Below are 24234 nucleotides of genomic sequence, written 5' to 3' on the forward strand. Positions count from 1 at the left end.
AATTAAATTTGAAAAAGAGTTCTGCTCCGGGTCAAATCTCGAAAACTAAAGCAAAACAACGCTGTTTCCTCTTGTATTTGAAACGCTATCATTTCACCCTAGCAAAAGCTCTCCTCTTCGTTTTCCCCTCTTCGTTCTTCATTTTCGTCTTCTCCTCTTCGTTTTCATCTTCCCCTCTTCGTTTTCTCCTCTTCGTTTCACCAGGAAAATTTGCCATTCGTTTTCTGCCATTTGTTTTGTCCTCTTCGTTTTCCTTATCTGAACAACTGTTACAATGATACTTTCTAACCGAAATGGACAATTTTTTTTTTCAACCTTCCCTTTCTCTGTTCCAAGAAAGCCACCCAAAACTCCCAACATATTTCATTTTACACCCCTGGAATGAGTTTACAAACAAACCATTGTAGTTACAAAGTGCTTTTACCTCTCTTTGTTCTTTGGATTCTGCTTCAGCTGTACAAAAAGACTGACAAGCTAATAACACTACATAAGGGCTTTTTCTCCTGTTCCTTCTAAGAAGAAAGCCAGGAGCGGTAAAAAAAAAAAAAGGAAGGGAAGTGAGAAAATTACAGCTCAAGGGAAATAATTAAGTTACAGCTACAATTATAACATTTGACTGTGATGCTTCTTCTTCTTTTGTATTCTTTCTTTCTTTCTTTAATTTTCTTTTTTAACATGTGGTCCAAACGTCTTCAACTACTTCGAAAATTTTAAGATTCGTACCTTAGCTTGTGCAAATGCCGAAACTTAGTCTTATGTCAGAAAATATTAACAGCTGCTGAAAAATCGAAGAGGAAGAGCTAAGAATAGCTGTTTCTCTGCACTTTGTCTTCGTTTCTCTACACTTTGTCTTCGTTTCTCTGCCTTAGGAAAATGCTTTAGTTTGTTTTCTTTTTACTAAGTGAAACGACTACGTTTCATGCAACTAAAAAAAAAAAAACACCAAAATGACGCCGTTTTGAAATAATTCGGGGTTTGACCCGGGGAAAATAACATTTTCCTTTGAAAAATACCCACTTGAACCGAACCATGTCTAGGATAATGTGACCCGGAGTTACTTGGTCCAGGAATGAGGCTGGACCGGATTTTGACTTCACCTAATAATAAGCTTGGGATCTGGTTTGGAATCCAAAATTTTATGAAAAAAATAAAATATATATTAATTTAAAAATTTATCTTTACTTGGTCCACCCATTATATATATTTAAAATTTTAAATATTTAAAGTCTATATTTTTAAGCCTAATTTCATTAAGATAAAATTTAAAATTATTTAAACATACAAACTAATTAAATTTTTTAGGCCCGAATAGAAAAGCATGCTCAGGTTTTTTGCAGGAGGTATAACATTTGAACGATAGTTTCTTGCAGGTAAGCGAAGCAAAAGTGTAAGAGAAGAGAAATGCCATTCAGCTAACAAGAAGAGAGAAGGAAGACAAAAATGATAGCATAACAATAAAAAAATAATAAAAGAAAAAATCCCAATAAAATTCCACTTTTCCCCTTTTCAACCATAGCAACACGAAAAAAAAAAAAAAAAAAAAAAAACTCCTTCCATCACGGCAGTGTGCTGGAATAATTTTTTTTTTCTCCTTTTCTTATTGGCTACATAACTTTTTCATAAGAGAAATATTTCTCTTATTTTACAGAAATTGTCGCCAAACTTATATGTAACATCAAAGCACATTAAAAAGATTAGAATTATATTTATACAATGCATCATTTTTAACCTACAGTAATGTTGATGTGTTCATGTTCGGTACCTTATGCAACTAACTGTCAATTCGGAAACATCAGTTAACATATGATTCGCCACGCACAGATGCACTGAATGAAATAAAGATCGAAAGAATACGCTACAATTATGCTACATATTCATCTTTTTGGTATGTCACATCCCCATCGACCCAAATGTTCATGAACTGTGTGTGGGGGGGAGTAAGAGGCCGCTGATACGACTTTCAACCCAATTGGAAAACCTCACTTTCACTCCACCCATAATGCCACGTGTCCCCCAACATTGGTGAACTCTCTCAAAAAGATGGTATATTAGTCAATACACACCACACATTTAAATCTTTGGGTTTAGTGATTAATTGCACTTTGAACATTGGTATCATACAAGGGTTAAGCAAAACCAAAGCCGAAACCCCAAATCCAACACTTTATCCAAAAAAAATTTACCCATAACAACTTCTAACTTTTAATCAACCCCAATTTTCACCGAGCCCTAACACTCACCTGGAAATCTAAATTTCTCTCCATCTCTCGCCGGAGAAATATCAATTTCTATCAAATTATTCTCTTCTTCGCCATGAAAATTCTCAAAATCCAACCTTTCTCTCTTGTTGTTACGACTGTTGTTATTGTCAAGAGCTATCTCTATTAGCCCTTCTCTATCTTCATCTTCCCATCTATAGCAAACGCTCTCCGGCGATCCCCGGTCTCGGTCACAGCCGTCCGATGAAGTATCAGAATCGGTCTCCGGGTAATACAAAGACAAAGATGCGTACTTGTCAACACAAAACGGACCCTTGCTATCTGGATCCTTGACAGTCTCTTCGTCGTCTTCTTCGCCTTCGTATGCTTCGTATATTACTTCCAACGGAGCCCTCACGTTCCATTCAACAAATGAGTTTTCAAAACACGGGTTCGGGCCAAAGTTGGAATCGGTGCATGTGACCCCTTTGTGATCTTGGTGTGGAATATAAGAAGAAGTACTCGATGTGGTCTCGTGATCAGCTGCTTCTGAATTACTATCAGTGCAATTGCTTTCAGTATTTTCTGCTCTTTCGTTTCTTTGTGTTGCACCAAGACGGAGGAGTGTGAGTAGGAGAGTGAAAGTGATTATGAGAACCGGCGAGAGGATGATTTTCGAGAAAATTATGTGGGGAGAATAGAGGAGAATTAGAATGTACAAAGTTACAATGCTTGAAAATAGAGGATCTGCATGGGAAGACATGATGATTTTCATTGAAATGGGATTCAGCTTGCGTGAATTTTCATTTTCATTTTCATTTTCGTTTTCTTCCATGGAATCAGCTGCAGAAATCCAAAGGAAATTTTAGAAGGAGAGATTGGAAGTAAAAGGGCGATTTGGGTCAAGAAAGTGGAGGAGCAAAATAAGAGATGGGACTAGACGCCTTTTAAAAGGGAAATATAAAGAGAGGTTTTGGTGAGATTTTTGGATGTGCGGTTTATAGGCTTTTTATGACTTCTGGTTTTTAAGGATGCGTAAGTGCAAGGCTTGGAATAATGATTGTAATTTTGGAACGGTTCATTAATCCATTTGGCTGAAGAACCCAAGGCCTTATTTAATGTAAAATTATTATTTGGATAAATCCAGACATAAATGAATTAATACATTAATTACTAGATCATAAATGGTAACAAAATTTAGGTAAATTGAATTTTTTTATTTTTTATTTTATTTCCCTTTGAAAACATTATTTCATTAAATATACGTGGACAAAGAAATAATAGTTGGGAGTTTTTTGCTGAAAATTTTCAGTCATAATTGAAAGAAACGGAAGATGCAAAAGTAGGCGCGTATTACGTAAATTATTCTCTAGTTAAATGATGGACATATTCTTATTCATGCTACATTAACTTTCAAGTTAATATTGTTCCAATAATAGCTCCAAAGAGACTACAAGTCTCCCATGAGTGACTTGAGAGATACACACACATACTCACTTTTCATCATCCAACTAATTAATAAATGATTAAATTTGAGTGACAAAAGCTACCGAAAAAATTTAGTAAATTTGAAGTATACAATGATCCGCAACAATGTGTTTTTGTTCCTAATCTCGCAAAAGGTTACGTTTTCAAAAGTCCTCAAAATTTTGTAACTTCGTTCAACTTTATCAATAACCATATTGATATAAGTCTAAAATGGCTGCACAAAATCACCGACATGTTAATTCATTGGACTAAATTGTAGTTCAAAGCAGTAATTAATAGGCAAAGATATGCAAACTCAGGTCTGTAGAAGATACATAGCAAAAGGTTAAAAAAAAATGATGAGTTTTCTGATTGAAATTATGAGGAATTGACTTGATGCTTTTAGAACGATATGGCAATATAACCCTTGATTAGTTTCCACGAAAATTATCTAAAAATATCTGGAAATCATTTCAAGAAGATATCTTTATATATATCGGCAGGCAAACATAGCTTTCGCCAGTTACGCCTCTAAATTAAAGCTCGAAATGACTAACGCAAACAGACAAGTCATAGCCTAATGTAATAGCAAGTACTGAGAGAAAATGTTGCAAACAAAAGCACTGGTGAGGAGATATTGGTTCTGGGGTCACCATCGATCGTCTCTAATCTGTCACAGAATTATTATTTCTTCCTTTCCTTTTATTTCTCTCTTCTCTTTAATTTTTCACTTTTTTGCTACACAAATTCCTTTTTCTTGGCCGTCTCTCTTTTTCATTTGCTTGGAGTTAGAGCTATCATTTCTTTTTGAGTGTCATAAAACATGGCTTTGTGATGCAGTGAAATGTTGCCTTTTTTTTTTTTCTCTGTGGATGGCATTAACATGTGGTGATCCTGTAAGTCACTAATCTTTTCGTGTACTATCTGATACGTCACAGAAATATATATAAAAGGATTGTAACGATCATAAGAAGTAGCATCGTTGTAAAACACTATACACACCCCACCAATGGACCATACTTCACTTTACTAAGAGAAAATTATGGACAATTTTATCATTAATTTAAATTTTAAGACTATTTATTAAAATAATTTAATTTATATTTGGTCTTTACGTAAAATTGGGGTAGAATCAGTTGGAGGTGGCTCTCTATCCTTATTCATTCGAATAAATATCTATATCTCCATTGGATGAAGTCTGTTGCTCGGCACAGATTGAATTAGAAGATAATGGCTTAACTCGGTCAACAAGCCGAATGAATGAATAAAATTTCGAACGTTGCAAAGAAAGCAGCAGCACTGGAGGGTACATGGGCCATTCAAGATCAAGTTCTCAATTTAAAATGTCTCATGACTTATCTTTATATTTATGGTTCATATGCTTCATACAAGCCTTCGTAAAAATTAGTGGTGGGCATTTTCCGGTTCGGTTCAGTTTGGGCTCCGAACCGAACCAAACCGGAACCAATCGGTTCTTAAAAACTCAAACCGAACACGAACGGAATTTTAGAACTGAACCGAAATATTTCGGTTCGGTTCCGTTCGGTTCTAAAATTTGGTTCGATTTGGTTTGGTTCGGTTCGCACATATTCATGTGTTTTACAGTTTTAACCAAATGTCTTACTGCATTTTATAATTTTCACCTAATCTCACTGCATTTTACAATTTTCACTTGCATTTTACAAAATATAAGTTCACAACAAGAAAAATAAAATTTTGTGAGTTTACAATTTTGTGATTTAGCATTTTTATATTTTTTATTTTGAATTTTGATTAAATTAATTTGTAAATAATTGGCAAGAACCGATTGGTTCTTCGGTTCGGTTCGGTTTTGAATCGAACCGAATGTAAACCAATCAGTTCTTGTAATTTCAAACCATTTGATTTTTTACCTTAGAACCGAACCGAACCGAATTAAATTTTTTCGGTTCGGTTCGGTTCGAAAAAAACCGAACTGTTTGCCCAGCCCTAGTAAAAACTTCACTGATTGTCACCGACACGACTTGAAATCATTAGATACAATTTTTAAAAGGTCTTATATATAACTAAAAAGAAACCCATTTCTCTTTTTATTTAATTTTAGAAATCATTTTCAAATTGATCGAAGCCAAGAGAAAGAAAATGTATGAGACTTATTGCTCCTGGATACAATTAATGGGTAGTTCATAAAAGCGGTGCTGCACGCCTAGTTGCCCACAACAATTAAAATAAGCACAACAAATTAGCTAGTTGGACCAACAAGCAGCATATTAAACAGGGATGTGATACGTAGCATTCATCTCCTCTTTTGCTTCCCCATGCACGTGCTCTGTATAAAAACAGTGTCCCATCAGAAGCATTCTCTTCAAAAGTTCAGTTGGAAAAGAGTAAATAAAAATGCAAAGCACTTGCTTTTCGATTCGTTAACTTCCTCCTCCGAGTTTGGTATGATGATACTGAGCGACCAGTGATTTTAGCAAGGAAGCAAATTACAAACAAAAGCTAGCTTCCTTCTTCTCTCTCCCCAATTATAGAATATTAAAATTTTTCAGGCCCACCATTGCTTGTTTGCTTCATTTCCAAGAAATTAGTCCAGAGGTATGATTGAATATTTGTGAACGAACATTGCACTTTAACGAGAGGTTCTTGATATGTATATTGAGCCCTCTCTTTTCCTTTTAAGATCTTTTAAATCATATACATGCATACGTTACGTATGGGTTAAAGCAGAGTTTTTCAATCTTGATAAGATAAAACGATAGGACTTGTCGAATTTTCACAAAAAGAGAGAATAGTCAAAACTATCAAAGGGTGGTTTGAATGAATACTCTGAACTCACACTCACTCACACATTCCTAGTGGTAAGCGGCACTTCATCACGCATGCATTGCACTGTTTACTAGCTTTCTGTTCGATCGAATTCTCTTGTTTATTCTAAATACATTTGCACCCTAATGCAGAATTCATTGAAATGGACGCATCAGCTGTTTGATGGCGGGAAACGATGGGCGCTATAAAGATTGGGTGGATGATCGGTGTTATTTATATCGTTTGTGGCGGACAACGAATCTGGACCGTCCATTCAATGTCTGACCTAAAATTCACTCTATATATCATGCTAGAGAAACAGAGAAGGTGGGAGATGTTGGTGGGGATCAAAGTGAAAGCCACGACGTGTTGCTTGGTAAAAGGGAAACTTTCTGGTGCTCATCACGTGGCTGGGCAAACCTAATTACGTTATCAAACCGCCACCCAGACAATTGGGTCGGGCCGTTACGATCGACTCGAAGTCTAGTAGCAGCAGAATTTGCGGACGAGGATGGTACTGCTACACATCAAGATTTGGGACAGAGTTTACTAAATGCAAACAATTATTCCAATTTAATTCATATACAAGAGAAATAGCATGAGATGATCCAAACGTAAAAATCAACACAGCAAGAAAGGAAAGAGGGAGGAGGAGGAGAAGATCATGTTAATTTTCATTTTCGTCAGTGGAAGATCATATTAGCAATAGATAATTTAACCTGAATATGCCTTCAGTTGTGGTCATGAAAGCAGTTCATAAAAACCTTAGTTCTGATTTCATCAAGTCCACTTTTACCACACCCACATGGATGAAATCAGAACTTCATTTATAGAGATTGAACAATCAGTGGTACCTGGGATAAGGGGTGGCATTTCTTCCAGGATGCTGCATATAGGTAGGAAAATTCTCATGTGAAGGTCTCGCCATTGGAGTCTGATAAGGCAAACCTGAATTGTAGAACAACGGAGTGCACACACAATCAGTTGATTATATAATAAACATCAATATTTGCCTCTCTGAACAACAATTTTAAAAAGGGATGTCTTATTAATTAAAACGATAAATTGGTTTCAAGACAGCAGTGGTGCACAACCATGCTGTCACTGCCAGCAGCAGGCCGTACATGATAAATACATCTAAAGAATCTTCTCAGCTACTGGTGGACATATCAAGAGAGTGTCAAATTTAATGCAACTAATCATTACCTTTATTTAGTGGAAATAGGTAAGTAGAAGATCTAACATTAGGAAGCCACCAACTTCAATATTTGAAATTATGCTGTTACAGATACACGTATCCATGAGCTAATGAGTCAGAGTACCTACCATGTGTGGAAGGAAGAGGACTTGGAGGAAGCATGGGTGCTCTTGGAGCCTGAAGATCATTTTGCGGACCTCTAGCAGGCCTAAATTGTCCAGCAGAAGCATTGTGTGTGAACGAAGTCCTGGCGCTTCCCATTGGAGATGGTTCAACCATACCAGTCCTACGAGGATCAGTCAGAGGAACAGGTCTACTGTAAGGTTCAACAACTCCATAGCCTTGATAAGGGTTAATTCTACCTCCAGTTGAGGGACCATAACTCTCACGGTAACGACTGTTGCCTACAGGCACAGATCCTCTTTCATTACTTAAATAAGTTCCAGAAGGAGCGGAAGCTCTAGGTATCAGAGAATTTTGATACCCTTGATATGCCTGTGAATAAGATCCAGATGCCTGATACGCTGCGTTCACCTGCATATTTTAACCAGTCAACTACTGATCACCAGCTTATTATTTCTCCAATAGGTAAAAAGAAAAAAACAAATGCAAAAAAGACAAGAACAATACAAGAGCTGACAGCAACTTTTGCAGAAACAATGATAAATTGTGGATGTCGATAAATATACAAATCCAGGATAAAACAGGCAAGACTCACTCGGTTAGGCATTTGGTAGCCATAGTTCACTTGTTGGGGAGGTAGATAAGTGCTTTGCCAATTGTCAGTGCAGTTCACTTGTGGGGAAAGTCCACCACCAACTGGATCAAGAGGAAACATAAGATCAAATCAAAGACATAAGCGAACGCTATCTCATTTCAAACTCACATAAGACTAGGTGCAAAACCTGATAAAGGTTCCTGGTTATTCAGCGGAGGTGTGCATAATGACTTGACAAAATTTTCATGGGAATAAGGTGCGTAATTGGTCTGTAAATTTGGATTAGAAACAGAACCAAGAGTACCCTTCATCTCATCCAAATGCCGCTGAGCCTCTTCTCTGTCAAGCTCAACAAACATAACCTTATAAAGGAGTCCAAAGCATTAGATATTTTGACCAATGAGGCCTGTAATGAAGGTATGAGTTCCTGAAGAATTACCTGATCAAAAAGTTCATCTGAACCAGGAGTATCCTTATTCACAGGCAAAACATAATTTGCTGCCACATAGATAACAATAGCCATGATCGTACCATAGATTATAAGCATGAGAAGTATAAAGCAATTTGTGAAAACAAAAACCAGATAACAACTTTAAATGAAAGTCGATGCAGAGGAAAACCTAACATATTGTTCACTGCATCAGCTGGTACCTCCTTTCCCATTTCTTTAAATCTTTTGACAGACCGAATCTTTAGGTCTTCAGGTTTTGGAAATACCACAACAGCAATCTGATTTGAGACAAATCATCTAATGATAAATTAGTGACACTTCAAAATAGTTTTAGAGCATATAAGTCTCTCATAGGCAAAGACAACAGTGTGCAACTACCTTGCGGAAGTTTACAAACAGCCTCAATTTACGTTTGCGTGCACTTTTGAAAACATTCGTTTGATCAATAATAAAATTGCGAGGTGTCCTTGACGCCCTAGATAATAGGACATCAAATATCGCATTAGCTCGACCCATAAGGCACTGGAATCTTTCACTATAATTATGCTTTCGCAGGAGCCCAGGAACCTGTAAAAATAATATTGCTTCTGTAAAGGAGAATTACACACAGTGAAGAGCACCATTTTAAAATCCAAACAAAATTGTTAAAATGGACAGGAGAAAACAAAAACCTTCATCTGTTCAAGGATCAGATTTGTGCCAAGCAATATATAACGCTTCTCAGGATGGTCTTTCACCCATTTCTCTGCCCAAGTAGTCTTCCCTGACGCAGGTAAACCCACCATCATCATTACTTCACAGTCCTTCATGTTACAAAAAGTAGGCCCCAATACTGAATTGCCATCATCAAGAGCTGAAACCCAAGACTTATAGCCTTCTACGGGAATTAGTCCCTGTTCAACACTAAACTGCATGACAACCACAACATTTTTCAATAGAATATGAGGAAACACTGCTGATTCACATTGCCGTTCCTTCACTGCTGAATCCACCACTCCAAGACCGTTGGAACCTGCATCAAATTGCTTTGCTGTGCCCAACCATTTCCCATTCTTGGCAAATCCTATTGTAGCCAATGGCTTACTTTCAAGATCTATAGCACATATTATTGTATCTCCAACTCCAAATTTTTCTCGAAAATTTAAAAAATTCCCACCATGAGAAAATTTTCCTGTGCCCCCAAACCCAAAGCTCTTTTCGGTTTCTCCTAGTTTTCCCACTGGATCATCCCCTCTCGAGGTGCCAACACGGCAAACATGCTGCTGGTCAGGGGGAGTGTCTTCCATGTCGACTGGCTGGGTTGAAACGATCTTGCAGCCAAAACAATACTTGCCTCCATTTATTCCAACATTGGCACGAGCACCAGACCAACAATATGCGAATCCCTCTTGATGAAGTCCAGAACCTTTAAGACCATTGTCTTCAATGTCAAAATCTGGAAAAATAAGTTATCAGCAATATATGCAACCATAAGAGGATAAGGATATCCGCACCAAAGTTGTGACATGTAAACCAATACTTTCAACCCTTTTTGTTCAACTAAAACAAGGGATTGTAAGATCCATACACACAAATGACATGCATATGCACACTAAGAGAAAACAGGGGAGACGATCAAAGAAAGGCATGAACAAGATTCCATTTTGATTCTATTTTTACCTGACATTCACAAGTTTAAATATTTATTTCCTGTCTTGTACTTGCAATTTCTCAGCACATAACACTCAATTGCACAACTATTACAAACAATTATTAGCTTTAAGCAATGTTTCTTAATTATTAGTGGATTTATAGAGTTTAGAAACGAAAGATACCTAAGTCGCAGTCAGCAGGATTGAGCACCACGCGCTGCTTCTGTGAATGGGGTCCTGAGGCTGAGGAATCCGAAACCGGATCATCGACTTTTGCCTTCTTCACCACTGACTCGGGTTTGTCTCCATCTGGGAGCTCAAGCTCGCGTTTTGCAGTCGCCATTGTATCGTCTCGAGTGAATTTCAGCTACAAAATGAGAGCGCGAATTACAGTTAGCCCGGCAAATATTTTTATTTTTTTATTTGGAAATAAAGTGAGTTTGTTAATATTTAATTTACGCCGACTCCAGAACTGAGCTGGGCTAGTCTAATGCTCTATAGGCCCACGTCTGAAATTGATTACTAAAAGCACCCCTAAATATTCTTTTAGCGCTACCTACAAGTGTCAAGAGGTGGCCCAAGGCGCATATATCCTTACTCTTGGATTAAAATTAAAAGACCTCGATGATGAACCATTTGAATAATAAGATCATTATCTTAAGTGAAATATTTGTTTAATGAAATATCATTTTCTGTTAAAATATTCAAGAACAAAATATTTTATTTTTCAATGGATGATCAAAGATATTATATGATTGCTGACAATTGATTAATTTATAAATTTTTTAAATCTCTTATTTGAGGTGGGAAGCGAAGTTTTTTTTTTTAAAAAAAAAAGATAAGAAGATTCCTAGATTTTGAAGCTATTTAAAAATTAAGATAAAAGAAGACTTAAAATCATGTAACACATTCATAATGATATCCCATGTAATTCCCATCACTTAAATAGTTTTTCTCTTGAAAGAAATTATTCATCCCGTTTTGTAATGGAAATGTCAAAATTAGTCGCTTCTAATTTATAGTTGTTAAAATTCCCCACATAATCAAATCTCAATCAACACACTGCTCACTGTAACTGCCAACCATGAATTCAATCAATGAGAATTAACTGGAAACTGAAAATATATAATCATTTTAACAAGATTTGCCTAGAATATATATATGGAAAATCCATGAGAGCTTTCCTTTCGAGGGTACACAATCTTAAAAGCACTTTTTAACAGCTGAAATTAAGGCTAATCTTGTGCATAGCTGGTGTTACAACTCACAACCACTTCCCATAGCTAACAGAAACGGGAAAGCCTGGCACATTTGCAATCAAAGACACAACGCAGCTCATTAATAGCTGTTCCTAATTGGGACCTTACTTGGATTCAGTTTCCTCACCCCGCAGCTCAATTAAACGAACTTTCCAAACATTCCCCCATTGTAATGCCAGCTAAATTTTCTCAATCCCTTGAATGATTCCATTTGTTATTGCGATAGTCACGCCACAATTGCTTCAGAAATAAGTCATCACCACCACCAGGCACAGCTCCTGGGTTTCAGTGCCACCAATCGGTCTCTCACAAACAATACATTCACTTGTTCCCTTCAAGCAATTCAGCAAATAAACAAACAAAGAAACATTTCCAATAAGTAAACGAGGAACAATTATATTATATTATTATGGAGTAAATTCAACTGTACACTGCTAAAAATCATCTCAATTTATCAAATCTCAGAGGGCCGGTATTGCCCTTCAACAAGAGTAAACCTCTAATGTACACTAAAAAAATACAAAACAAGCCAAACCCAATCTTCAATCCAAGCTTTGAAGAAACTTGGCCTGTAAAGATTCTCCCCATGTACAACAGATCCGTAATCATTTGCCAAACTATGCATCTAAATCTACAACAACAAATCCAATCTATATACAACAAAGAACTCCATAAAGAGAAAACTATTACTATTATTATTATTCTTCTTCTTCTTCCATGAAAAGATTTTTCTTCGGTGAAGCAAATAAAGCCACTGAAATATCAGCAAGCTTTTGGCTAGTCAGCCGTGACTTGTAAGCACGCATTTGCCTTGGAGCATTGGGTGCTTCGACTTCAGCATTCTCGATTGGATCCTCATAATCAATCGATGTTTTAAACACCCGCGTCTTTCTTGGTGTATTGTACGCGAAGTGCCATTGCTTTGCAATCAGAGTCTGTTAATCACAAATCAGAATCGATCAGTCATCAAAACAAAAGCTTTAAATCCCTAAAAAAGAAAAATTGTTAATCATTATACTTACAGCTTCTCTGATTGGCCTAGATACATGAAAAAGCTGCTTCAAATCTTCGTGATTAACACCGCAAAGAATCCTAATCTGCAAATACAAAAACCGAAACTTTGATTAATAAACCAGAAAAGTTACTAAATATGCTTTAATGCAAATCCAAAAAGCTTGCATTTTGATCCTTACAAGGATATCTTGAGGCAAGGCTTCAAGTCGTGACTTTTCATCACAGTTAAAATCAATCATTTTCTCACTGCATTGCCTCTTCAACGACGAAGACTTGGTTGCTGAATCAAACGACGACGTTTCCTCACCATTCGCAATCAAAATCCTCTTCCTCCCCAACCCTCGAGTGTACCTCACAAACCCCAACCCTAATCCCTCTCCAGTACTGGCAACACCTCGCCTTGATTTCAATGAACTGCAGTTTTGCCCCAGTGCCATACTTCTTTTAGTTGTTAACACTCTGCTTCCCCGGAAAGTGAAAAAAATATTGATTGTTTCAAGGGATCAACGACACAGTTTTGAAAAACAGATATATGGTAAGATGAGATATGACAAAACTTTTGAATTGGATTGTGAATCCTAAATTTGAGGTAACTGTTACTGCTGCTGTTTCTGTTTATGGCCTAAATGGAAACAAGAACCGACTTTCAACTACAGAGTTCTTTAAAATGTGAAACATCTCTAATCTCTTTTTTATATATATTGTGGAAAAAATAAAATAATTTATTTAAAAAGAAAAAAGCAGTAAAAAAAAAAAGAGAATAATAATAATAAATATCCACGCTGATAACGCGAGAAATTACTGGAAATCTCTTAGAAAAGATCTTTGTTTCATCCACTCGTGTGTTTTATTTAATTGTTTATCTGATGGCGGTTAAATTAGTGGGAGCAAAACTAGCCGTTTGAATGAACACGTGGCGGTAAATGAGACCAGTAAGAAGCAACTTGTGGGTTGCACAGTGGTGATGATATGGTGATGGTCGGTCAAGTCGGCTTTGCCCGTCTGCTTCCTGAACACGTCTTCCTTTTTTAGCGCGTGGCTGAGATGCTAGAGTGACGGTGCGGTGACTTTCACGAGTCACTGGGATTTAGAATTTCAAAACGTGGAATTATATGGGGAAAATGGCATATCCAACGGTGAGATCTGGGAGTGAACCACACGCAGGAGAAGGAGAGGCGTTGATCGAATGCCGGACCATACATCGTTTGACCGAAGATTCTAAATAGACGGCTGACGGCTGTTAGTGGCATTTTCCTTGTTGTTGTTGTTGGACGCTTTGATGGTTTTTACACGATGTCAATCCATTCACTGGTCAACAACACGTCAACACCACGGCCTAAATTTTTAATAAATTAATTAATTTCCTTTTTGCGTGTTTTATTTGACTTCGTTGTTTCACATTCTTGTCTTTAATTTTAATTTAATTTTTTTTTCTTTATTTTGTAGTTGAACAACTTAGAAGGTTTGAACTTACAAGCAATTACCTTCGTACAAGTCTATAAATTATATAATCCATCATTGATCATACAAAAAAAAAAAAAAAAAATTGAAGAGGTTATAATTGTTAGGTAAATCTTGGATCTTGTATTGGCACATTGCATTAAATTGTTTAAAAGGTGGTAACATGATTTGTGAAATTGTTTTATCTCATAGTTACATTATTGATGGTCACTGTATTGAAAATATTATTTTCAAATTGCAGCATTTATCTTCCATACTTAATTGATGATTATCCTATCTTGTTTGGATCAATTTCAATCCTGTAATCTTCAAGAAGATAGAATCACGTAAGAGTAAGGAATCCTTGGAATATTTAAAAGTAATTATAATTTGAATTGAATTAATTACTATTAAGACTTGCTAGTTGAGATCAATGTCAGTCTTAAAAGAACAAATATATTATACACACAAATGAGGAATCCAATGGATTTAGGGTGACTGGGCAGTGGGCACCGGTAATCTTGTTGATGATAATTGTTAAATTAATACAAATTTATTATTACTGGCTTGTCTAATGCCATGAATTAAGTGGTAATCTTCAAAATAGAACAACTAATTATTATTGCATACTTTGTTGTCCCATGTGGGCGGTGGGCCATAAATGTCATGTTCAAGTTAAACAGAATACTTCTCTCAGATTAAGTAGCTTGTAAAGTATGTCTAATTACAATTAACTGAAAGCTAGATGACGAAAGAAGAGAGTTTAATTAAGGAGACACAAATCGACAACTCAGTGAAGGAGAAATGTATCACGTCTGAATTTAATGACATCTATCCAAGGAAATAAACTTTATCATAAATAGTTTAATAAATTTCATCCCTTTGTCTCCAATGAATGGTGCAACATGGCATGTGATCCAAAACCGAACGTATGTACCTGTGAACATTCTTTAATATGATGATATTTGTGCAACTCGTCTTTTTCTAGATCATGTGGAGAATGCTTTAAGAGGTTTCAGTACTGAATCCACAAGCTTAAAATGATTTTCATCAGAACCAAATAATCTTAGGATGCTACTCTTGTCATCGAGATAGTCAAACAATTTGATCTGGGCATTCGCAGACGCTTTCAAGGAAGAAAAGATCCGGTCGTAACGTTAAACATCAGCGTTACAATCATTTAGAGGGCCATTATTCTTTGGAGTGACTAGAACTAAAAGTGTCCAAGAATTTTGCTTTTTGTAGAAGATATTTCACCAACTCAAGTTCATGCTTCTGGAACTTGAAACCTGTTAATTTGATCAACTTAAGGGTAATTACAGTGTGTTGGCGTAATTGCTTTTCAAGAAGTTCTTTGTGATGTGATTCCCAACAGTGTCTACTTGCAAAAGAAAATTCGTTCAGCTGCAATTAGCATTAAGCCCTTTAGAAATACTCACACACCCGCCAAGTGAAGGAAAGCTGTCTGCTTAAAGGAGCTGGCTAAGTTACAGCATCTGTACCTTAGAGATGCTGAGTCAGCCAACCCCCTAACCTTGCATTTGCATTGCTTTCTCTCTGTAAGTCAGGACACGTGTGCTATTTGCTTTGGGTGTGTATGTTACAGATGCTGTATCTACGAAAAAGCTTTGATTAGTACGTGCATAAAGTCTAAAGAATGCGTTGACACTTTTTACAGAACTCGATGCATTAGAGATACTGTCAAAATTTTAATATGTTACCTTAAAACACAAGTTTACATAACCCGTGCCAACATTTTAATGTTAGTTAGTTGCAATATAGAATATTTAAGGTAAAATTGAATTGCACGTATACCTCGAGAAATGTAGAAGAAGAAAAATAAAGAGATTCTTGAAGTGCCAAATTGTCCGGCATATTGCCACCATTAATTCCAAATCTATGATATTTCTTGTATTTGTCAATACATGTAACACGCTCAAGGCTCAACATGTCTTGATTGGCAAGGTGTTTCACATTTTCTTTAAATTTTGTAAGTTTCCACACCTTTTGTGATGCTCAGCACTCCATCAAAAATATTTTTCCCTTTACAACCACATCTCTGACACCATGGGTCCTGTTTCACTTTCTTCTTTCATAAATTCTCAGCTGTTTGGCAACAGATTTTGAGCTGCTCTCCAAAAATAATAGTTGTAAGGTAGCAGCCTCTATAAGTTAAATGAAAAAACATAATAGGATTAATTAAAAAAATATAGAAATTAAATTAAATTAAGAAATTATTAGGATCCGTTTTATTTTTAATTAAATTATTTATTAAATTAAAATTAAATGAGAAAATATATAAGTTAAATGAAAAAAACATAATAGGATTAAGTAATGAAAAAAATTGACATTAAAGAGTTCATAGACCCGTACAGGATTTTCCCTTCGAATGATTCTAAAAGATAAGAAATTAAGAATCACATTATTAAGTTGCAAAAACATGCACGAGTTTGCAGAAAACTGTGTGTCCACGGTAATGAAATAATCGAAGAGTCGGAGCATCGGTACTTATCCGAGAAATGAAAGCGTAGTCTTCCACTCTTAAAACCCTAGAACTTGTTTCGATTTTGAGCATAAATCTTCAAATGGGTCATTGCACGACATTTAGTTATGTCCATAGACTCAAGAAGCAAGCAATTGTTAAACAGTACTGTTTCTATAGCTGCTGATGTAATGTCAAGTATTTAAGAACGAGAGTGTTCAAGAGATTCAAACCTTGAAGCTTTGCTGGAAGATGAAATGTACAGTAACATAGCTTTAGGATTCAATGCTAAGAAGATGTGAAGAAAGCTCAAATGGGTTACTGGCTTGAACAAAATCCAAATTAAGCTATTCAACTCCTTTTGTAGTTAAGTTTTCGATCCATTTTTCGACAGCATCTCCTACTCCAGTTGGATCAAAATACAATCGAAAACTTTGAATGACTGGAGCTGCATGACGTTTGATAATATCATTAATAACAATTTTGAAATCGTTTGGCTGCGGCGTCTGGCAAAATCTTGATCGACATGCAGTTTCGTACGGAGCGTCCAAGAATTTTGGAATCTCGATGACAAAATTCCCAGTTGTGCAATTACTTTCATGGGCAAGAAAGAGAAAATATAATCAAGAACGTAATATGGAAGATTCGCAATTGGTTTAATTTTCACAATCTTGATTCTCTCTTGGGATGATAGTAACAGTGCTTGCTTCTGATGAGTATCCATGCCATTAAGAGAGGCGGCTTTAGGGTTTTAATGGTTTATTTATTTATTTTTATTTTTGGTGTTAGCTTGTTGTTTATTATCCAGGTTTAATCTGGCTTGGATTAATTTCAAGCCTTTCTAAAACATATAATGAAGCATTTGAGTATTTGAGTAGAAGTGTAAGGAGGGTTGACTGTTGAGGTGGCGGTTATGTTTAGTTATAGGATCTGGTTATGTTGAAACTGTTTTAAGATGGAACACACTTTCATGACCACACGATTAAAATTATAATAAATTTTTTTATTATTTATTACTTTACGTGTATGACTGTAATTTATACTGACGTGTATGGCTGTAATTCATACTGTACCTTACAACAGCTCTAAAATAGCCATAGCCTTAACTATAATGCCAAGTCAATTCATACTTTTTAGTTTGTTTCACTCTACATAACATTTTAAGCACTCTTTCCTTTCTTATGTGTTCAGATTTTGTTTCAAATGAAAAGTGTTGGACGAGTGAATTTAATTTACGAATTTAAAAGCTTGCAACTAATTCAGGATTTTTAGAGGAAATCAGCGAAGTAGAAAGAATGCAGTTTAAAATTGATTCAAAATTGATTCCCTTACTAACTGTCCAAAACGGCAGAGAGAATGGCTAATGTAACTCATTCATGTTCCCGCTAAATTTTATTTTTAACTTGTCCTTCCGTGACTGATTCCAAGAAACGTAACGCATATATTGTTGCTTTGACAGCCGATGAATGTTGTTTCAGCCATTCGGTTTTAGTTTCAGTCCAAAACCCAAAATAATATATTCAGGACAGAACAAGACCATTATAACGAACACTGGAGGTTCAAGCCTCCAAATAGAATAAACTAGATACCGGATTTACAATTTCTATTTAATTTCAGCTCGATGGACGGTTGGCAACTGATAAAAAGAGACAATATACAGAGTGCAGAACAATAAGGTTAAAAATGAAGCTCAAATAATAAGAAAAAATCATGCAAAGAATGTCTACTTCATTGTACATGTTGTGATTGACTCAAGAATCCTGGTTGAGATTTTCATGTTCAGATTGACAGTTAAACTCACACCCATTGATGCCATCAGCATTCTCCATCATTGAAGCATACAAGAAACTCCATACAGAGACACAATTTTCATCACCTACACAATATAGAAGAAAATATTGATCAGATAATCTACCGATGCAAAAAACAATCAGTTATGGATATCATATAAAACAGGTGTTTAACGCAATGAACATATTTTAAATTCTGTGATTCTAGGACAGAATTTCTGCAATTCAATAACAAGATATGCAGCTTTTCACCAACCCGGTTCTGCAATTCACCAAAGTATGAACTTGAAACTTCCGTAAGTCATACTTGGCTATTTCATCAATTTTGACTGTTTCAAAAATACTATCTCAATCCTATTCTTTAATGCTTTCATATATGTAAAACCTAAGGCACCACCGAGTCCTTGTAGAGAGGAAGGGAGATGTATATAGAATGGAATACGCTATACAATCAAATGAGAACTAAAGCACTATATAATATTGTTGTTTAGTCTGTGTGTATGTTGTTTTGTCCAAGTCACCTTTTGGACCAAAAAAAAAAAAAAAACACGATCAAGACTGACATAAGGCAATACCACTCAAATGCAAATCCTCAAAATCATCAACAGGAAATCTTCGATGTCCTGATGAAGAGGCAGCCATTGGTAGAAAAGGATGAAATGAGAAACCATTAACAGTATCTGCAAGGTGGTAAAAATGGAAGAAAACAGATTAGCAATCGAAGAAACTGAAGACATAAGCAACTGAGAATTAAGCTATCATTAAATGAAGACATAAAGAACTGAGAATTAAGCTATCATTAAATGATAAGGTTCCAATACCTGCTGCAGCCTGAAAGCCTGATATCCACTTTCCGGTTTGCAGATCATATATATGAACTAAACCATCCTGGAACATAGAGATGTAAAACAAAAAGTCAATCAATCATTGTTGATAGCTGACACAGCCTGAAAGCCTGATATGGGCTACTCTTCTACTCCACCACAGAAAATAAATAGAAGCAAAATTTATACCTGACCACCTGTCCCAAGATGTCTGCCAGAGGGCTCAATATCAAACAATATACGCTGGTTAGTATGTTCTGATGATCTGTATAGCCTGATCCCAAGGTACATGAAAATTAGAAGATACATACAAAATTTGGGGGCACTTAAATATCGTCTTTTTTGATAAAATCAAAATTACACTAAGGGAAACTGTCAGCTACTTATGGAAGACAGAAGCATTCACACTAAGGAAGTGAAGGGCCAATGCCTTCTTACTCACTTGATAAATATTAAGAGATTATACCAAATCATTTTAGAGTGATTATGTTAAGGACATAAAATTATCTTGATTTACTGTCATTAATGCTTTATGCATCCAAGTCCAATTTATATCTGCTATTGTATTGTGTGCTTCCGTTTGCACAACTTCTATAATCTATTGCAAGTTGCTTCAGTTATCCTTGAGGATGCTCTTTGGGTGGGAGGTTAAAACCGCAGCAAAAAGCATTTGGAGTGTCGGTCGCCTCACATGCACTTTCTCCTTACAGGGGTGGTTGTGCTTCATTCACATTTGAAAGAAAAGAACTAAAAGCATATATGAGTATATAATTTTCCTATTGTAAAAGTGAAAACGATGAGGTGCTCTGTATTGTTTCACGTATTCATACACCCTACCCCACCTTCCTCAAATTTAAATCAAACTGCATTCCAACTTTCGTGTGAGCAGGATTAGATCTTAAGGCTTTTGGCATCAGCCCTAAAAGAACTACTGGTCAAACAAACAAGTCCAAGTGAGGTGCTTTACTAACCAGGGATATCAGTTGCAATAACAAATGAATTTCTAACTGCTTATGTTTTAAAATTCAGTTTTTAGATATTCTTAAAGTTGTGACTATTCTTCAGTTGCTTCTGTATAACCTATCCTTTTTAAAAAATAAGAACAAATACTTACTTATATACAACTTGAACAGCTTTTCGCAGATCCCAGCACAGTATGTAAGGATCCTTCAAAAAGTTCAGATATAGAGTATTGTCAATTGCAAGTATAGAAGAAAATCCATATAATCGATACCTAAGCATATTTAAAGTGCCTAGTTTAAGAGAAAAGGCATCAGTATTAAGCTATCCAATAGCTCATGAAAGAAAATGCCAACAAAGAGAGCAGCATGGGTGCACCCTAATAAAGATAAGACCCTTAAAGATCAATGGCAATGATTGCTTTGAATGTTGGGGAGGATCATGTTTTACTGCAGCTATATGTACTAAAATTTGGAGTAATTACAACATACGTGAAAAACTAGGTAAAGTTACTCAACCTTCTATGGAAAATTCTACCAGTCCTGGACTAAATGAAACTATCACATAAGATAAATTTCCCATTTTAAAGATCATTGCCAGACAACATCCAACTTTCCTTGGCACAACTGTGAATTTACTTAATTGCAGCATATTATCTATCGTCCTACATTGTTTATCAGTAACCAAAGTTCTCATTCTTCAAACATTTTTCATCAGTCTACTTTCAACAGGCGATTCAAGACATGAATGTAGAGTGAGAATTTATCATATAATTCTAGTGAAAGTGTATCTAAGAGAAAATCCTATGATCAACTTGAATCCCTTCTACCCAAACCAAAAGTTAGGAAAATGGAATAAAAGAGCAGATCTTTCCTTGTTACACTGATTCTACATAACCTGCATAGAAATGATGAATTTGGGTAATACCTTTCGGCCTCCAGTGTAAAGATAATTTCCATCTCTTGAGAACTGGACCTGGAAAGTAAAAAAATCTTTCATTACTGTTAATTAGAGGGTAGTCAGAATCAAGTGTATGCAGATGAAAGCTTACTTACATGTGTAACCCCACCTTCTTGACCATGTAAAACATATAAGAGTTCCATGTTGTCTTCCCTGTAAATTGCTGAAGTCTGGCTATAGGAACCGATAGCAAGCATCCCGGTATGGGTTGGACTGAAAGCAATTGCAGACATTATACCTGTATATAATATATAAAATATGGACAATACACTTAGCCACTAAGACTCGTCCAATGACCCAGCTTAGGTACATAACCACAGAATATTACCTGCTTGGCCTTCTTTATTTCCCTTAAGTGTTGAATACTTTTCAAAATCCCTACCAGGGCGGTGTACATCAAATACTCGGACAGATTTGTTGTATCCAGCAAATATCCTGCAAGTCAAAACAAGAATACAGCTAAACAGTAAATTTATTGGATAGTCAATTAATGAGGACCTTGGAACAATGTTTATGTTAATGAGTAATCTAGTTAAGCACAAGGTTAATACAAAGCACAGACATTACAACTGAAGAAATCAATAGTTATTGTTGCATCTCATCACAGTTCATCTTTAAAATATTGAAAGATTGATTAAAACAGAACAGGCTTCTGCATGCTGCTTATGTCAGGGTCTAAAAAATAAAAAGTTTATGATTTAAAAAAAAAATGGAATAGTTGCTATCGAGAAAATTATGGCCTTTCAACAGAATTTTTCACTTACTTAGTACCAGTGGGATTGAATGCAACTGAAAAGGCAGCAGTGATTTCATCTACAGCATCATAAGCCCGGTATGTGCAACGTAACTGTCAGCCCATGACCAAGTATAGTAACACATCAATCATAAATATAGCAACAAAGCAATCTACAATATTCATGATAATCATGTGAAGACTTTGAAAATGACCATTCACCATATACAAATGGTGAGAACTATAATGCTGTCATAATGATAGAACCAGTGTAGCCTTTAGGTACTACAATGTCATTGCCTAGCTTTACAAAGAGTGCAAAAAAACCACAAATATCATTTATAGAAAGCATACAAATAGGTTGAAATAAAAAAATCAATACCAGACCAGTAGTAGCATCCCAAAGATGAATTGGGTGGTCACGAGTGGTGGAAGCAAACACACAACTAGTTGGATCTGAAATGCCAACCAATTCTGATGTTAATATCCACTTCAACAAATCTCATCAACAGATTCAAATCACTTCCAGCATAATCAAAAGCCCAATGTACAAAGCACACAGATGCACATTTGTGCAAATCGTCCTTCCATGGATATAGTTAAACCACCTGAAGCAGACATGTGTGGGAACCAACAGAAGTCATAAACAGACTCTCCTTCCGTCACAACAAGGCTTGCCTCATAAGAATCTGAAGCATTAGAGTAACACCATAAGTAAAATTATAACTTGAAAATATATCACCAGAGGTGAGGCTGAACAAACTTAAGCACAACAGAGTATATCAGCCTGAAATTAGCACAATTTCAGCTTCAATTAGACAAGATTCTCATTTCTCCCAAATATAGATCAAGAGACTGTAATATTCAAGTACTCTGTTGTCCCATTCGTGGTAGGTTTTTGAGGAACAAACTAACCTTGATCTTTAGCCAAAGAACAGGCATTAACGTCATAGCTGATTCCATTTTCTGGCCTAATTACAAAAAAAAAAAAAAATAGTTATCCATTATAACTCAGTCAAATATAACACCATCAAAACATACAATTTGTTACGTAGTATCATTTTAGTAATAATTATCAATTTTATTAACATTGAAAGCAAAAACTGTCCTGAATTTTTTATGAAACTGTAAGCACCTAGAGTAAAGAAAAGCTTACAATGAGAAAATGCGAAGCGTTTTGTCTTCAGAACTCGTAAGGAAACTTGAACCATCCGGCGACCTACCAAAAGTAAGCAAGTAAATAAATAAATAAATTCATTACGCAAAGTTAATAAAATAATACAAATTAAAGAAAGCAATGAGGAAAAGCAGAAACATGTACCATTTGATGCCTTTGAGGAAATTGTTAGGGATTGAAGAGGTCCTGAACTGGTTATAGAAATGGTAGGTTCTGTGTGGAGGAACATCGAACCTAATTAAAGGCCACGTGTACTCTTGCTGGTTCTCTTGTGCAGCTTCTGTAACTTCAGTATCTGAATATATCTGCTGCTGCTGCAGTGTTTGTTGTTCTTCTTCTTCTCCCATTCGTGTTTTGAGATTGCGATGTTAGCGCCAAAAGTCTAGGCTATGGAGGCTATGACCGAATATACTCCTCCACCCCCACACACACCCCCTCCCCTCAAGTAAGGTTTCTATTATGACCTTTCAGTTCAGAACAATTACAGATGGTGCCTACATCTTTCACCATTTAAGATTAAGTCTTATTTTTCTTAAATTAAGGTACTGTTTGAAATTAAGGTGCTATAATTTAAAGTTACAGTGAAAAATATTGTAATTATAAAATAAAAAATAATAAAATGTAATAAATATAAATTTTAAATAATAATTTTAATAAAATTATTAAAAATATAATATATTTTTATTATACAAGTGAAAAATCATATTAACATATATTTCAAGTTACAGCAGCTAGTCTTTACTAAATATTTTAATACTGTAACTTACCCAACCTCAATATTAAACGCACCATATGTCCTCTAAATTGCAAATATATTAACATAAGCCATATTTATTTTGTTCGTTTTTATTCAAATCACCTAGTTCACTTTCTGTGTGAAAAACATACTATTCTAATTCCCAATGGAGAAAAAAATATTTATTTTTTTAATATATATATATATAACAAAGTATTTAATTGCCAAGGAAAAATGCTTATATTTAAAAATATCCCAAGGAAAAGAAAATAAAATCTGAAACATTTACTTCATTTTTGTAATATATTAATCAAAATGTAACCTGAAAAAAATAAACTGAAAAAATCAAAGTATAAAAGGATATTAATAGACTGATAATATTGATGGAGAAAGGAGAGTCTCTTAAAGT

General features: G+C 35.5%; 4 protein-coding genes across 8 annotated transcripts; all 4 read right to left on the reverse strand.

Moving 5' to 3' along the window:
• Positions 1-1853: 1853 nt before the first annotated feature.
• Positions 1854-3261, reverse strand: LOC102629429 (uncharacterized). The gene has a single exon (XM_006467838.3). It carries the CDS (start codon positions 3031-3033, stop codon positions 2230-2232), a length of 804 nt encoding a protein of 267 aa, XP_006467901.2. The 5' UTR covers positions 3034-3261; the 3' UTR covers positions 1854-2229.
• Positions 3262-5711: 2450 nt separating this feature from the next.
• LOC102628781 (uncharacterized) lies at positions 5712-10873 on the reverse strand. Of its 5 annotated transcripts, none has more exons than XM_052435151.1 (10): positions 10634-10873; positions 9491-10224; positions 9198-9386; positions 8989-9097; positions 8808-8866; positions 8556-8730; positions 8369-8469; positions 7779-8184; positions 7307-7400; positions 5712-5973 (listed from the first exon to the last, which is right to left on the reverse strand). In XM_052435151.1, the coding sequence occupies exons 1-10, from the start codon at positions 10791-10793 to the stop codon at positions 5868-5870; spliced, it is 2133 nt and encodes a 710-aa protein (XP_052291111.1). In that variant the 5' UTR covers positions 10794-10873; the 3' UTR covers positions 5712-5867. The 5 variants fall into 5 exon arrangements, with proteins under 5 accessions (XP_052291111.1, XP_006467898.2, XP_006467900.2 ...); XM_006467835.4 differs by having other exon boundaries at positions 9491-10254; positions 10634-10872; XM_006467837.4 differs by lacking the exon at positions 5712-5973 and adding an exon at positions 6393-6969 and having other exon boundaries at positions 9491-10254; positions 10634-10872.
• Positions 10874-12089: 1216 nt separating this feature from the next.
• On the reverse strand, positions 12090-13447 carry LOC102628480 (F-box protein At1g61340). Its single transcript, XM_006467834.4, has 3 exons — positions 12903-13447; positions 12732-12806; positions 12090-12644 (listed from the first exon to the last, which is right to left on the reverse strand). Exons 1-3 carry the CDS (start codon positions 13158-13160, stop codon positions 12408-12410), a joined length of 570 nt encoding a protein of 189 aa, XP_006467897.1. The 5' UTR covers positions 13161-13447; the 3' UTR covers positions 12090-12407.
• Positions 13448-18184: 4737 nt separating this feature from the next.
• Positions 18185-23752, reverse strand: LOC102628189 (uncharacterized). Its single transcript, XM_006467833.4, has 14 exons — positions 23234-23752; positions 23069-23131; positions 22828-22883; positions 22521-22601; positions 22295-22368; positions 21944-22026; positions 21508-21614; positions 21275-21417; positions 21147-21194; positions 20374-20426; positions 19449-19533; positions 19257-19323; positions 19011-19115; positions 18185-18521 (listed from the first exon to the last, which is right to left on the reverse strand). The coding sequence occupies exons 1-14, from the start codon at positions 23434-23436 to the stop codon at positions 18397-18399; spliced, it is 1293 nt and encodes a 430-aa protein (XP_006467896.2). The 5' UTR covers positions 23437-23752; the 3' UTR covers positions 18185-18396.
• Between the last annotated feature and the right edge of the window lie 482 nt (positions 23753-24234).

The sequence above is a fragment of the Citrus sinensis genome, chromosome 2 (genome assembly GCF_022201045.2).
Source record: "Citrus sinensis cultivar Valencia sweet orange chromosome 2, DVS_A1.0, whole genome shotgun sequence".
Lineage (NCBI taxonomy): Eukaryota > Viridiplantae > Streptophyta > Magnoliopsida > Sapindales > Rutaceae > Citrus > Citrus sinensis.

What these genes read in the sequence shown, in the direction of transcription:
- LOC102628189 (XM_006467833.4), bottom strand. Translation starts at nt 23,436, where the DNA reads ATGGGAGAAGAAGAAGAACAACAAACACTGCAGCAGCAGCAGATATAT. An exon ending in GGGATGCTACTACTGGTCTG is followed by an intron (nt 22,027 to 22,294) that starts GTATTGATTTTT and finishes ATGGGCTGACAG; the next exon opens with TTACGTTGCACATACCGGGC. An exon ending in TTCAATCCCACTGGTACTAA is followed by an intron (nt 21,615 to 21,943) that starts GTAAGTGAAAAA and finishes TTTGACTTGCAG; the next exon opens with GATATTTGCTGGATACAACA.
- LOC102628480 (XM_006467834.4), bottom strand. Translation starts at nt 13,160, where the DNA reads ATGGCACTGGGGCAAAACTGCAGTTCATTGAAATCAAGGCGAGGTGTT. An exon ending in CCTTGCCTCAAGATATCCTT is followed by an intron (nt 12,807 to 12,902) that starts GTAAGGATCAAA and finishes TTGTATTTGCAG; the next exon opens with ATTAGGATTCTTTGCGGTGT. An exon ending in CTAGGCCAATCAGAGAAGCT is followed by an intron (nt 12,645 to 12,731) that starts GTAAGTATAATG and finishes TGTGATTAACAG; the next exon opens with ACTCTGATTGCAAAGCAATG.
- LOC102628781 (XM_006467835.4), bottom strand. Translation starts at nt 10,793, where the DNA reads ATGGCGACTGCAAAACGCGAGCTTGAGCTCCCAGATGGAGACAAACCC. An exon ending in TCCTGCTGACTGCGACTTAG is followed by an intron (nt 10,255 to 10,633) that starts GTATCTTTCGTT and finishes TTATTTTTCCAG; the next exon opens with ATTTTGACATTGAAGACAAT. An exon ending in GCTACCAAATGCCTAACCGA is followed by an intron (nt 8,185 to 8,368) that starts GTGAGTCTTGCC and finishes TAAAATATGCAG; the next exon opens with GTGAACGCAGCGTATCAGGC.
- LOC102629429 (XM_006467838.3), bottom strand. Translation starts at nt 3,033, where the DNA reads ATGGAAGAAAACGAAAATGAAAATGAAAATGAAAATTCACGCAAGCTG.